This window comes from Amblyomma americanum, chromosome 4 (assembly GCF_052857255.1).
Source record: "Amblyomma americanum isolate KBUSLIRL-KWMA chromosome 4, ASM5285725v1, whole genome shotgun sequence".
Classification (NCBI taxonomy): Eukaryota; Metazoa; Arthropoda; class Arachnida; order Ixodida; family Ixodidae; genus Amblyomma; species Amblyomma americanum.
Window position 1 is genome coordinate 145,203,997 of NC_135500.1, and position 13,544 is coordinate 145,217,540.

The 13,544-nt window shown below is 50.5% G+C and overlaps 1 protein-coding gene across 7 annotated transcripts in view; it reads right to left on the minus strand.

Annotated features, from left to right (window-relative positions):
* Positions 1 to 13,544, minus strand: part of Orp8 (Oxysterol-binding protein-related protein 8) — a 90,189-nt gene that overhangs the window by 49,423 nt on the left and 27,222 nt on the right. For 5 of the 7 annotated variants that reach the window (XM_077661916.1, XM_077661913.1, XM_077661914.1 and 2 more), the window contains one exon: positions 7,772 to 7,873. The exons of the other annotated variants lie outside the window; for them this stretch is intronic. In XM_077661916.1, coding sequence (XP_077518042.1) covers positions 7,772 to 7,873 — 102 coding nt within the window. The remainder of the gene's footprint in view (positions 1 to 7,771; positions 7,874 to 13,544) is intronic. 7 annotated transcript variants of the gene reach the window in all.

Here is a 13,544-nt window from a genome sequence, read left to right on the forward strand (position 1 = left end):
TTATTCCGGAGCCCTTCACTACGGCGCCTATTACTTCCTTTCTTCTTTCACTCCCTCCTTTATTCCTTCCCTTACGGCGCGGTTCAGGTGTCCAGCGATATATGAGACAGATACTGCGCCATTTCCTTTCCCCCCAAAAACCAATTATTATTATTATTTAATGTCGTGAGACATGTGCGCTACCCATTCGTGTTTCATTTTTTTGTTCGTCTAATTTCGCGCGATAAATTAATTACATTACACTAATTACGGTGGTCAGAACCACTGCCTACTCACCAGTCTGTATACTCTGAGTTCATGTGCACAACAGGCTGCTTTTCCAACCGGGTAGGAATGTTTCCGCTAAAAGGCCCAGCCAGTTGGTATACTGGCCGTTTGGGCGCGCAGCCAGCCACTCCACGGAAACACATACCCCCTTTTCCTCCCTATCCCTCTCTCTCTCTACTTTTTTTTCTTTCCTTCAGAGCAACATGGTTCCGGCTTTGAGAGTTCAGATTAAAAGCCAGAAAGGTTCGAGAACGGTCGCTCGCGGGTCGAAGGAAAAGAGGAAAGCAAAAAAACTCCGTGCAGCAAAAAGCGAAAGCAAAGCAGACACAACGACTACCGAGCGTTGCAGCAACAGAGATGATTAACGAGGAACGGCGAAAAAAAGTAGCAACACACCGAAATTAGGACGACCAGCGTCCTAACTTCGGCCCAATTTCTCGTTTTGGGAAGATGAGAAAAACAGGCAGCGCGAATGAAATAGAAACGGGCTGCGGCCTCTACTGCTGATGGCGGAGTTTCCGGCGTCTACGCTGAAGGAAGGCAGGAAATGGCATTTGCATTTTATTTTTTTTTTAAGGACGATACGAGACGCTAATAACGCGCAGGGCCTTCCTGAAAACAGCGAGAGAGCGCGCCCTGATTCAATCGCAGTTTTAAGCCGTAATGAAAACCTCGGCGTATACTGAAATATTGAATATCACTCGTTTACCCTGAATACGCTCGTTTAATTAATGTCCTCTCTTTTCAATACCTTGTAATGTGATCACCATGTTATGTCCCTCTTTTTACACAATTCAACCCGCACCCACGCCCCCTGACGATGCGCACAGAGTATACAACCTCGGTAAAATGTCTTCAGGCTATACACAGTTTGATTTTAAGCAGTGCAGTGAAGCCCTTTTTAACGAACACTGAAGACATTTTCATCCAATCTCTGATCTCAGTAAAAATTGATTCACTGGCTATTACTCAAGAGGGAGCCTGAGGACATTCCCATAAGACATGAATGAGATTAGCTCTGGCTTTGCATAGCTTTAGACTGGCTAGAGTGCTGACCCGGGTAGCAGAGGCTGCACAACACCGGGTTCGGAAATGAGCTGGTTTGCAAGCGACGCCAAGTGGCGGTTTGGGCTCCTGTTTAAGGATGTATCAGTAGCTTGGTTTGGGCTAGTTGGTAACAGTTCTTAGAAAACATAGCGCAAAAAGGACACGGACGACACAGCGCCTGTCCTGTCCACTTCTGTGTCGTCCGTGTCCTTTTTGCGCTATGTTTTCTAAGAAGGATGTATCGGCTGGAGGGTATTTCAACCCGCCCTATTATGTATAGTGTTTTGTGATCTCTCCGTAAGAAGCTAAGCGGTCGCACCCCGTGAAGCCCTCGGCGAGCCCACCAGCTCGGAAAGTAAGTCCTCGAACTAATTCGTGAAGAAGCGTAAAGTCTTTAGACCAATGGGAGGCCTTACTCCTCAGCTCCTATCCGGAGATTCAACTGAAGACCGTCCGACTGGCCAAGCACTATGTTCCAAGGACTCCTGGCTGTCGTCTTGGTGGGAAGGCTACAACCTTCCCTACATCTGTTGAACAAATAAAGTTTTACACTCTTCCCCCTCCCCCCCCCAATAAAAAAAAAGAAAAATCTTTGGCTCTACCTAAACAAACGTTTCTCTTTTAAGGGCATTTTCATTCTGTTCCTCCCTTCTCTCACGGCGCAGGCGAGGCGTCCATTCTGAGCAAGGCAGTTCCCAGAAAAGAAAACGACACATTAACACATATTTCGCTTAATTCAGCGGCGTAATCGGAAAGCTGTAGGGCAACTCATAGCAAGTTTTACGCTACATGAGGCGACTCGCTGTGCGCTTCGAGTTAAGACGAGGAGTGAGTTTCCCTCTGCTCACCCCTCGTCTTAACTCGAACGAACTTGAAAGGTCGTTGGAGGCGCGACTCGGCTGGCAGGACCTTGGAAGCCAGCAGGCAACCTTGGACCAAGCCGAACGAGCCGCTAAACCCAGTGGGGCCCTGGAATAAGGGCTTCAACCGCAAGACCCACAGTCTGCTTTTTCAATAAAATGTTTATTCCTCCTCCTCCTTAGAGTTAAGATCTTTGGTTACGATTGTTGCCATGACGACGTGAATGATGCCCCTAGAGTGCAGTCGCACCCACGGAAAAAGCAGGCACGTAATTGCAGGTAATGCCTTGCGTTAGCAAAAAATACTCAGAAACCTCGGTCGGCATAGCATAAAGATTCCTTCGCAAATCGATTCTATTTTTTTTTAATTTGCTGCCCTTCGCCATCGGCTGAATTAACTCAACGCCCTGGACTTCAGCCAACAGCGAAAAGCGGACGCTGGGCGTGCCGTTCCCTCGGCCAATGGCGAACAGCGAGGAATTCAAAAATGGAACACAATCGGTCTGAGAATCGCCATATTAAACCGACGCCGGTGCGTTCAGGCAATGACTATAAACAGCATGACTGGATTTTATAATTATAAGCACAACAGGACCTAACCTAAACGCACTGAAACGCTTGTAATGCAAAACAAAGCAAGAAGGAACAAAGACTGCGATCCCTCATATAATGAATGGTAACCGATCGTCGTTTAAAAATTACAGGCCCGTTTAAAATAAATGCCTCGCCGGAAGTACTCGGTGCTCAGCGAACAGGCCAAACGCCGTTCAAAATTAAAAATAAAGAAGAGATTTCCAGGAGAGAATAATAATAATTGTTTTTTTTTGGAGGAAAGGAAATGGCGCAGTATCTGTCTCATATCTCGTTGGACACCTGAACCGCGCCGTAAGGGAAGGGATAAAGGAGGGAGTGAAAGCAGAAAGGAAGAAATAGGTGCCGTAGTGGAGGGCTCCGGAATAATTTCGACCACCTGGGGATCTTTAACGTGCACTGACATCGCACAGCACACGGGCGCCTTAGCGTTTTTCCTCCATAAAAACGCGGCCGCCGCGGTCGGGTTCGAACCCGGGAACTCCGGATCAGTAGTCGAGCGCCCTAACCACTGAGCCACCGCGGCGGGAGAGAAAGTTAAAAAAAAATGAACGGCGAATAAAATTAGCAGCGCGTATTCTTTTCAAACAATCACGATAACCGCCGAGTGCGCTAGCGGGATGTGCATACAATGACGCGCGCGTAAATAAAGGGGGCTGGATTCCACGAACGCTGCCCTTTACTCGTCGTCCCTTTGTTTCGCGGACTCCACTGATGTCGCCAATAACAAAATCAGTTTTCAAACGCGCACTTGCCTGCGGTTCGTTGTCCGAGCATACCGTCACCTGCGCGAGACAGTACAATTAAAATCGCGGAAATAGAGCGGAAGAGGTTGGTCCGGCGTGGTGCCTTTTTTTTCTTCCGCCGGCTGTCACATTTACGAAGCTGATCAACGTTGCGTTATCCTCTTCCCTTCTTTTCGTTTCCTCTGCCTCCGGTGGGGGGGGGGGGGGGGGGGGTGAACGTCCTAAACTATAATTGAAAGACGTCAAACGGGGGAAAGGGAACACGTACACGTAGTTCCAATACGAAATGGAACAAAGCAGTTAGCCCGAAAGAACTAATTCTGTTGTTACTTCTGCGCTAAAGTATAAAATGCCTCGTGGGCATTAACCGTGCAGACGAAAACTATAAGAAAGAAAAAGGCATGATTCTCCCTCCTATATATCACTCACTCATACATAACTGGATGTGCGGGGATCACGTGCTCGCTTTAATATTTAAGCCACCTGCAGATTTAAGTCGAAGCCTAATTCGCCCACAATCCGCCTTTTTCACGAGATGCTGTGCCCTCTGGAGAGTGCGCGAAAATTCGTCTGCTACCCAATAAATTGGTTGAAAGCAAACCAGCATGGGCGATGCAGGCGGAGCCCGCTTCCACAAGGCGCAAACTGCTTATGGCAGCTTGACAGCTGCCGCCATCTGTCGCCTGCCCCTGTCACCAGCATCAACTGCGCATGCGCACTAGAACCTGGTGGGGGAGCTCGGGAGAAAGCAGATGAGAGGCGAGTATGTGTGAAGCCGCCGTGTGAGAACGGCGGACTGGCAACACTTGCCGAAATTCACATTTTTCTGCCACCAAAAAAAATTTGAAATTTGGTTTGCTTCCTTCAGATTTCCTCGGATCTTTCGGAAAGGTATAGGCAATATAGTGGCTAAAAACAACAAATCAAAGAGCGAGAAAGAATAATCGCCCCAGTCTGCAGACAAATGACAAGGAGGCAGAATTTGACGACATGCGTCAAACAATAAATTTCGGACGGGAAAAAACTGCACAGGAGATCATACGAGGTGATGCGACAAATCTGCTTTAGCAGTGTTCGTTTTTACGCTGATCGTCTTTCAATTTTTCTTTGAGTTTGCTTTCACCGAAGGTTTCTGGTGGGCAGAAGTTATAGAGGTATGTCGTTGGGTGGATTGTGGAGGGTCGTAAGTGTTGCATGCACCTTTACCGGTGGGTGCCCGGAGTTGCACCCACTGGAGGGTGCACCGGAGGAGGTAATAAAGGTCCGTCTTTGCTCTAGGCGGCTGTGATCCGAAGGTGCGGGGTTCGAATCCTAGTGCCGCTGGTGCACACTGGCTTTCCAATAGGTACCAACTTTTCCCCCTTGCTGGTGATTGGCTCCCATGTTATTAAAAATCATGCGAAAATGGGTCTTTGACCCTACCTTGTGTAGTTAAAAAGCAGGTTAGCTATGGTGCTCATCAGCCAAAGTGCCGTTGCGCCATTAAAAACAAATCATCAGGTGTCTGTTCCAGTTTTATCACCTCTCGACGTTTGATTCCAGTGCTCAGGGCAATGTTGACGTTACTGTCGTCCGGTCCTGCATCTTCCACAGCCGCTCGGTATACAGATGTGCCGGTCCTCTCTACGAGATGTGCACGTTCTTTCGCTTGTAAGCCTACATTTAGCAGCGGCAGAGCGCATACCGCCCTCGCTTTCATAACACGAGATCGCCGCAGCAATCACAGTTAACAACCGCGAACACATACTGGAGGCCGATGTTTGCATGAAGTTCGCCCCAAAACGATGACTGCGCAGCGCCAAGCGCGGTCAGAAAAGTCGCGCGCTTTTGTGTTCTTTTGCAACAGATTTAAGCAACCGGAGAAGAAACCTGTCAGAGGCAAAATCACACAGGGTGTATAAAACAGTCTTTATGCCCAGCGCAGATACACCGTATAAACAGTGTATAGTTAATGGTCCGGGATGAACATCGGCGTAATCCGCAAGCGACGCTGACCTCAGCAGTTTAGCCTAAAATCTATACTCGCGCTGATCGTAGGCGGTGAAGGCCTCCAAGGCACTGCTCCGCTTCTTCAGAACTTCTGGCCTGCACGATAGGCTGCGACTTACCGAACGCTTGCTGACTATTCACGTGACTTCAATTTTCTGCTGCTCTCTTTTCTCCTTCCCTTTTTTATCCCCTTTCCCCCCGTTTAGGGTAGCAAACCGATTCTTCTTCTTCTTCTTCACTTCTTCTTCTCATATACTCGTGCTGACGACATGAACCTGTTCGCTTTGTGAACTGTTCCAACGAGGACATGGTCGCATTTATTAACGAGTCGGCCAGCGTACAAACCAGGCGAGAGGGAGACATTCAGTAGGTTAGACGCCAGACAAGCGCGTGGGAAACGCATATCGCCATTGCTCTATAGGTTTGCTCGGAGTTGGTTAGGTGTACGGTTTGAAACCGTTTCTTTCCGGGCCACCCATCCAGTCATGAAGCGCGTGCTGCATTAAATTAATAATGAACAGCAGAAAGAACGCGGACGCCCAGAGTGAGGAGGTTATTACATCTGAGCTACATCAGAGCCTACAGATCAAGTCTTCGCAACGGTCATAAAGTGCGACGTGAGCGCACGCGTATACAATGTAGCGAACCGTCATCGACCGCGAACTCGGCGCATGCTTGGCTATATAGGGTATGCACGAAACGCGTTCACGAAACATAAGAATATAGCAAATGAACCACGTACATCGCAGACAGCGCAGAAAGGCGTGTATACTTATGACGGCGTTTCCGCACACAGGCAGAATTTTGCCAACCAATGTAGCCGCATACATTCACAATAGGAGCTATAAGCGAATGCGAATTTAGTCTTCCACGACTCAAGGCTGCTTCTCGAAGCTATTTAGCCACACCGTGGGTCGAAAAGCCCTCAATTTAAAGCCCCCCCCCCCCCCCCCTTACCTTCCCGTTACCTTCCAACCTCCATTTTGAGGAGGTTACTAGTGTTATACAAACACGTTTCATCCGTCCATATTCCTCACACATCACGTCGAGCGCAGGTCGTGATCTGCGCGACGCCGCCACCGCCACCTTTCAATGAGGCCCTATGGGATTGTTGGTTAGTGCCGACCCAACTATACACTTCCATTCCCGCGGCCTCAGAGAGCAATCAGAGCACCGTGCGCCTGCGAGACCACGCGTGGCAGCAGGCACGAGCGCTCGATCAATTCGGCGTTTCCGTTTAATTACAGCTAGGAAACTAATCCGGCATTCATGGAGCTTGTGGAAATTACCTAGAGGGAATAGTGGCGCCACCCAGTGCGCTTGGAAGTGGAGCTCGGGCACTGTGGACGCAAAGATTGGCGGTTGTTTAGCTTTGATTAAACCTGGAGTGACGCGATAACTACAGCTGGCCGAGTGGAACTTGGTCACGTGACCGACCACGTGACGAAACACGTGATCGGCCACGGCGCCGGCAGCTGCTCCGCACCACGTGACCAACCACGTGACAGCGTGGCGGCGCCGCCACGCTGAAGGCTCGAAATGCCACCGTAATGTAGCTACCGCTACAAAATGTTTCCGCACTACAGCGGAAGCAGGAGTGGATGAGAACTGGACGTGCAAGCCAAATAATGCATTCCTGCATTACAAAGAAAAGCACGCCTCACACAGAAGCATAGTAGTGGTGTGATCGTGCGGAGCGTGCAATCAACACGATCCATTTTCACATTCTATCTCTCTCTCTCTGCCTGTCCGTCTGTCGTCAGTGTGTCTGTCTCTCTCTCTCACACACACACATACACACACGCGCGCGCTCACACAAACACACACACACACGCATACACGCACGCACGCACACATATACACACACACGCACACACACACACGCACACACACACACACGCACACACACACACACGCGCGCGCACACACACACGCACACAAACATACACACGCGCGCACACGCGCGCACACACAAACACACACGCACACGCACACAAACATACACACGCGCGCGCGCACACACACACACACACACGCACACACACACACGCACACACACACATATATATACACACGCATACACACACACGCACACTCACACAAAAATACACACACGCGCGCACACACATATACACGCACGCATACACACACACGCACACTCACACAAAAATACACACACGCGCGCACACACATATACACGCACGCACACGCACATACACATATACACGCACGCGCGCGCACAAACGCGCGCACGCACACACACAGACCCACCTCTGACGGCGGAGGCGCCGAGGGGCGTGGACCTCGCCGTGGGTCCTCCGCCCTGGGAGCCCAGGGTCCGGTTGGCTGCCGGCCCCGCCGGAGTCGAGCAGTCTGCGAAAAGGCAATTGGAGGACGTGGTATATATATGCAGCACAGAGAAACCGCCAACTGCCGCAACGCTATCCGCACAAGCCAAGTAAAAGAGAAAAAAAAAAGAGGGCCCTGAAATATACGCACGCTCAGCTGCAGCGGCAAAAAATGAAGCATTACGCATCAGACATATCATAACCCGATGCGCCGATTACCCTCCGAGGTTACCGCTTACAAGACAGCGGCTCCACTTCTGCGCCAGTCACGGAGCAGACGAAGGGCGCTATCTCGTAGCGATCGCTTACAGCAGAGAAACAAATTTGAAGGAAAACTTTTGCCGCTCTACAAACAAATCACTAGGCGTCGCACCACCGCGACCCTCGCCCAGCATTTGCTCACAAAAATTTAGGCGTTCTCCGGCTTTCGACGGCTGGAAGAAAAGAAAGTAGATCCTTGGAGGAGTTCGCAAAACCATGCAGAAAGATTTTGGAAAAGTTTCCACGTAGGATCATTATTTGACGGTCGCTATGTATTCGCTGAAAAATGCGAATGTGTTTTGCGCGGGCCTCTGAATTAAGAGTTCTGACTGCATGCATGCTTCACCGGAAGCGCGTCAAACGACCTCCAGTTCGTTTGCCAGCCGTAGCTGAATACGACGGACTTCCTTCCGCGCAACAGCGTTGGCGAACGACCCTTACGAAATTTCTTTGGGAAGACTATGTACAGTCTATCCCCAATCCGTCTACAGTCCGCCCGCCGTAGTCCGTCTGCAGCAGTCTGCAGCAGTCCGTCCGCATTATATAGCCCGTCTAGAGTTTGTCTACGGTCCGCTTATAGTTTGCTCACAGTCCGTTCACAGTTTGCCTGCGCACTCCGTCTATCGTTTTATCCACAGACCGTCCGTCCACAGTTTGCCTACTTGTTTATCCACAGTTTGTCCACAGTCCGTCCACCGTTGATCCCAGTCCATATCCGCAGTCTACGGACAGTCTAAAGTAATTTTTAAGTGCAGCATGTCGAAACCAAAATCTAATGCTTTCATCTACTGCCCAAAAGGGAATGCTGCTGCTGCCCTGATGTCCGTGAGTGGGTGCTCCAAGGTGGAGCTGACAGCAGACAAGGGAGGAAGAAGGGATCGGTGCAGCTGCTGCCACTGGTCACCTCTTCACCAGTCACCAAGATAGAGGGTGAAAAGTATGGCAGTGTCTTGTTCTCAGTGACCTGCGCTCTTTGCGGAAATGGCAAAGACGCCGCATCTGCATCAGGAGTGTCGCCGCGGCTTGCAGGGAGCCCTAATTTGGCGTCACTACCCCCCCCCCTCACCCTCCCCGCAGACAGAGAGGAAACCTGATTCTGCGAACGTACCAACAATTTGCCCCTACCAGACGCGACCGGAGCGAACGGAAATCGAATCGGCAAGCTCGGCTCGGCGGGCGAACACCACACATTTCCTCCGCTGCACTTTTGTCGGCGTCAGATCGAACACGACCTCAGCAGAGCGACAGCGTGACAGAGACGGAGCGAACGCTTTCCAACCGAAATTTTCTTCTTTAAAGCCGCACGCTTCGTGAGAGACTCACTACGGTGAATAAGGTCCGGTGAAAAAAAAAAACAAGCATCTACATCCGGTATATCATAGCGCAGAATTCGACTAGTACGTTTATTAGGGATTGATCGAAAATTTGTAACTCATTCTTAAATACAAAAATTTTCGGTACAAACAGCATAGAATCGGCGGCAATGACGGTAGCTACGACACTGCAAACAGCATTAACGACGGAGCAGAGAAATAAAGGCCTATTTAGCATCATGATGTAAGAGGCTGTGTGTGTGTGTGTGTGTGTGTGTGCGTGCGTGCGTGCGTGCGTGCGTGCGTGCGTGCGTGCGTGCGTGTGTGCGTGTGCGTGTGTGTGTGTGTGTGTGTGTGTGTGTGTGTGTGTGTGTGTGTGTGTGTGTGTGTGTGTGTGTGTGTGTGTGTGTGTGTGTGTTAAGTGAGGGGCTCGTTTGGCCAACATATGAAGGAAGCCAAGTCACCGAAACCAAGATGCACAGGGGAATGTTTCTTTTTTTTTTAAATTTGTAGTGCCAATCAATTGGTTTTTAAAGAAAATTACTTATAAAGCAGCAGAAAAACAACCATGCCGCCGGTTGTTGTGACGTCGAGCCCACGCAGGCGGTCAGGCACGCGCGAAAGCAGCGCTGATCCGCCACAGATCCATCTTATTACTGCAGGCTTCGGGGTCTGCCACGCGAAGGGGGCGAAGTCGGGCATAATATGCGAGCGCAATCACGCGCTTCGGCGCGCCGCACTGAAGGAGAAGAAAGGGTTCCTTTCCGGAACGTCTCTCTTGTGTTTGGGCAGCTGAACTTTTAATTTTTATTTTCATTTTTCCTCGGGAAGGCGTCTGCAAGCTTAGCCGCTCGGCAGATGACCTCGCTAAAGAGAGAAGACACGACGCCGGACGGCTGGCGTGCACAGTGACGCGGAAGAATGCGGTGCGACGACGATTCATCACCGAAACTGAGGGAGGATCCGATGCAACATTACTACGCGCGACTGTTGCCGCAAATAAAAACAAAAAAGAAACTGAACTCAGCAATATGCGCGCGAGCTTAGTTGACGCATTGCTCTGGAAACTTCCGCCGTCTTTTCCAGGAGCCTGCTGCACTATCCACGCATGCCATTGACGATTTAAGACGACAAGGAAACACTATTCCATTCGACAGCCTCCCCCTCCCAGACATAAAGGACGTTCCATTTCATTCAATACAGATTTTTACACGCAAAGCACCACTTTCCATGCTGGGTTAGCTAGTCACGCGGACATCTCGTTCAACCTTACTTGCGACTATTAACTGAAGTGCATAGCGCACTGCATTCAATCATTTTACTGCGCAATATGAAAAACCTCTATACATCTTGTAAAAAGTTTGCGCGTGCGCGTGCGTGCCTGTCTGCGGTAAAACTTTTTCTAAGATCGATATGCACCAACTCGCCCAAAATGTTTTCACGAAGTCCCCTCCCCAGGTGGTCGAAATTATTCCGGAGCCCTCCACTACGGCACCTCTCTCTTCCTTTCTTCTTTCACTGCCTCCTTTATCCCTTCCCTTACGGCGCGGTTCAGGTGTCCAACGATATATGAGACAGATACTGCGAAATTTCCTTTCCCCCAAAACCAATTATAATTATATAAGTCCCCTTGCAACGCGCGCAGCTGGCGCACTGGCGTACAACGGTTTCAACGAAGCACGAACCCCCCCCCCCCCAAACACACACACAGCTCTTCAACCTAACACGCCACGCACCAGTGAGGAAACCTGTATCCCGTATTTCCTAACCACTCTCAGGAAAAACGCACGGGATGGCGCAGCTGGCCACTCGGAGCTCCTTGCCGATGCCCAGCACACCTCTGCGTACGAACGGGCAGGCACTGTGTCCGCGTCGTCACGTCGCCGTGTATATCACGGACTCCGCCCAGACTCGGGAAAGGAAAAGCTGCGCGCACTGCGTGAGGCTCGAAAAGAAAGCCGGATTTTTTTCGACCCCTCCCTCTGGCGAGATCGATAGCAGTGTGACAGCGGTAGCGGTGCAAGGCTACTGGAAACGAGTTGTATACCTCGTCCAATCTTGGCCACAGGCGCCGAATTCCCGTGGAGAAGCGTAAATCTTATCCACCTTGAAGATGATAGCATTCCTTGCGTGTACGATGGTGTATATTTGTTCGTGTTGCCTTCAAATAAATCAGTTGTGAGTGGCACGCCGTCCCGTCTTTCTACATTGTGCTGTGTCTGTTTTCGCGCCTGTAACCAAAAAGATGTAAAAAAAAAAAAGCCCGTGTAGTGATATTCAAGTGCACGCTAAAAGATGTCCTCCTCACACAGTGGCATCTAAGCGGTCGATTTTAATTTGCATGCCGTATGCGTGCTCGCTCGGCAAAAGAGGGGGAAAAAAAAACTCCGTTAACCACCAATCAGGTTCACGTAATGGGCACAGCAAAACAACACGCGAAGTAACGCCCCGATACTAATACAGTGTCACATGGAAAGAATGCATGTTGTTGCCCGCAGAACAGTGATGAGCACGATGAGCATGAATTACGAAATATCGTGCACACGCGATTGCTGCGGATACTTTTTTTTATCCTAGCAACTTGAGAGGCCACGCGCAATGACAACATGCAGAATGTGGGTTTATGGGGTTTAGCGTCCCAAAGCGACACAGGCTATGAGGGAAGCTGTAGTGAAGGGCTCCGGAAATTTAGACCTACCGGGGTTTTTTAACGTGCACTGACATCACACTGTACACGGGCCTCTCGAATTTCGCCGCAATCAAAATTCGACCGCCGCGGCCGGGACCGAACCCGCGTCTTTCGGCTCAGCAGCCGAGCGCCATAACCACTGAGCCACCGCGGCGGCTCCACGGAGAGCATGTATGCAGTGAGCTCTTGTTATAGCAGTCTCTGAATAAGGCCTGTGCGACAGCGAAAAATGGAAAAACAATGAGGCCCACGCAGCGAGAAGTCAGCCCGGAAGCGGTATATACGACTCCGAAAGACAGGCCACATTTTCGAGAAGTGGAATGGAGCGCTTCGCGTTCCTCGAATGACTGCGACAGCTGGGGCAGATGGGCCGTGCAGCCAGTCGTGTATATATACGCGACTGGCGCCAACAAGTCGCACAACGGGCGCCTCTGCGAGCTTCGCAGACATGCAATTACAGGCGGAATTTCTTCGCGCAAGCATCCGTCAACGCTACGCTCAGCAACAACCATCGCTTGTAACTCCAGCTCCAGCTGCCTGCACACAACAGCGTGCGTATAGGAGCAGCGTCAGCAATTGCGGCATGTCGAATCTCACCAACATGTCACATCAGATGTTGGTAAGAAATTCATTATACGCACCTGGTGGAGTACGCATTGGATATACTCACTTCAGTAACCGCAAAAATTTTGTGAGCGCGCTCTCGTGATAAAAAAAAAAAAGCATTCTTACGCCAGAGAGATTCACTTTCGGAGAAACCGTATATAGTGCAGGGTTCGGGCGATCGCCGACATGGACTGCTCTTCATCAACAGGAGCCAAAAACCCGCAGTACCCGCGAGAGTTCTTGCAATCCCGAGGGCAGGAGCCAAGCCCGCGTGCAGGCTCGAGCTCGGTCGAATGACGTCACAAGCGCTGGCCGCGTACAGTCGCGAGTAAAAAATCAGTAGTGACGTGCCACCACAGCAGGGAGGTTGGCTTCCTAGCCCTACGGGACTGGGATCTGGGGCTCTCGCACATGTGCTGAGGGCTCCTTGTCACCGGGGGTATCTGTTGCTAAACCGTCGTCGTCACTTCAGATGACGCGGTTGTTGCGACGCCCGTCTTTTCTTTCAACCTTTCCCTCACATCTCTTTCAACTCTCCTCTGTCTGCACGTGGTGGCGATTATGGTTCAGCTTGAGCCAGTCGGCAGTCCCGCGCACTTTCCTTTTTATTCTTCCTGCAGTCGCAAGAACAACACCGGAGCAGCAGATAGCAACGCTCGGCACTTCTGTCACGAATACGCCCATAACAAAAGTGTCGGGTGTGTTCGCAAAGCACGGCGCAGCGCCAGCCGGACGGCGCGATTTTCGCTGCTCCGCTGAGGTCACTGTGCTAATCTTTTTAATCGCGTCTGTACATCATTTAATTTTAGCCAGCTTCAAAGCAACCA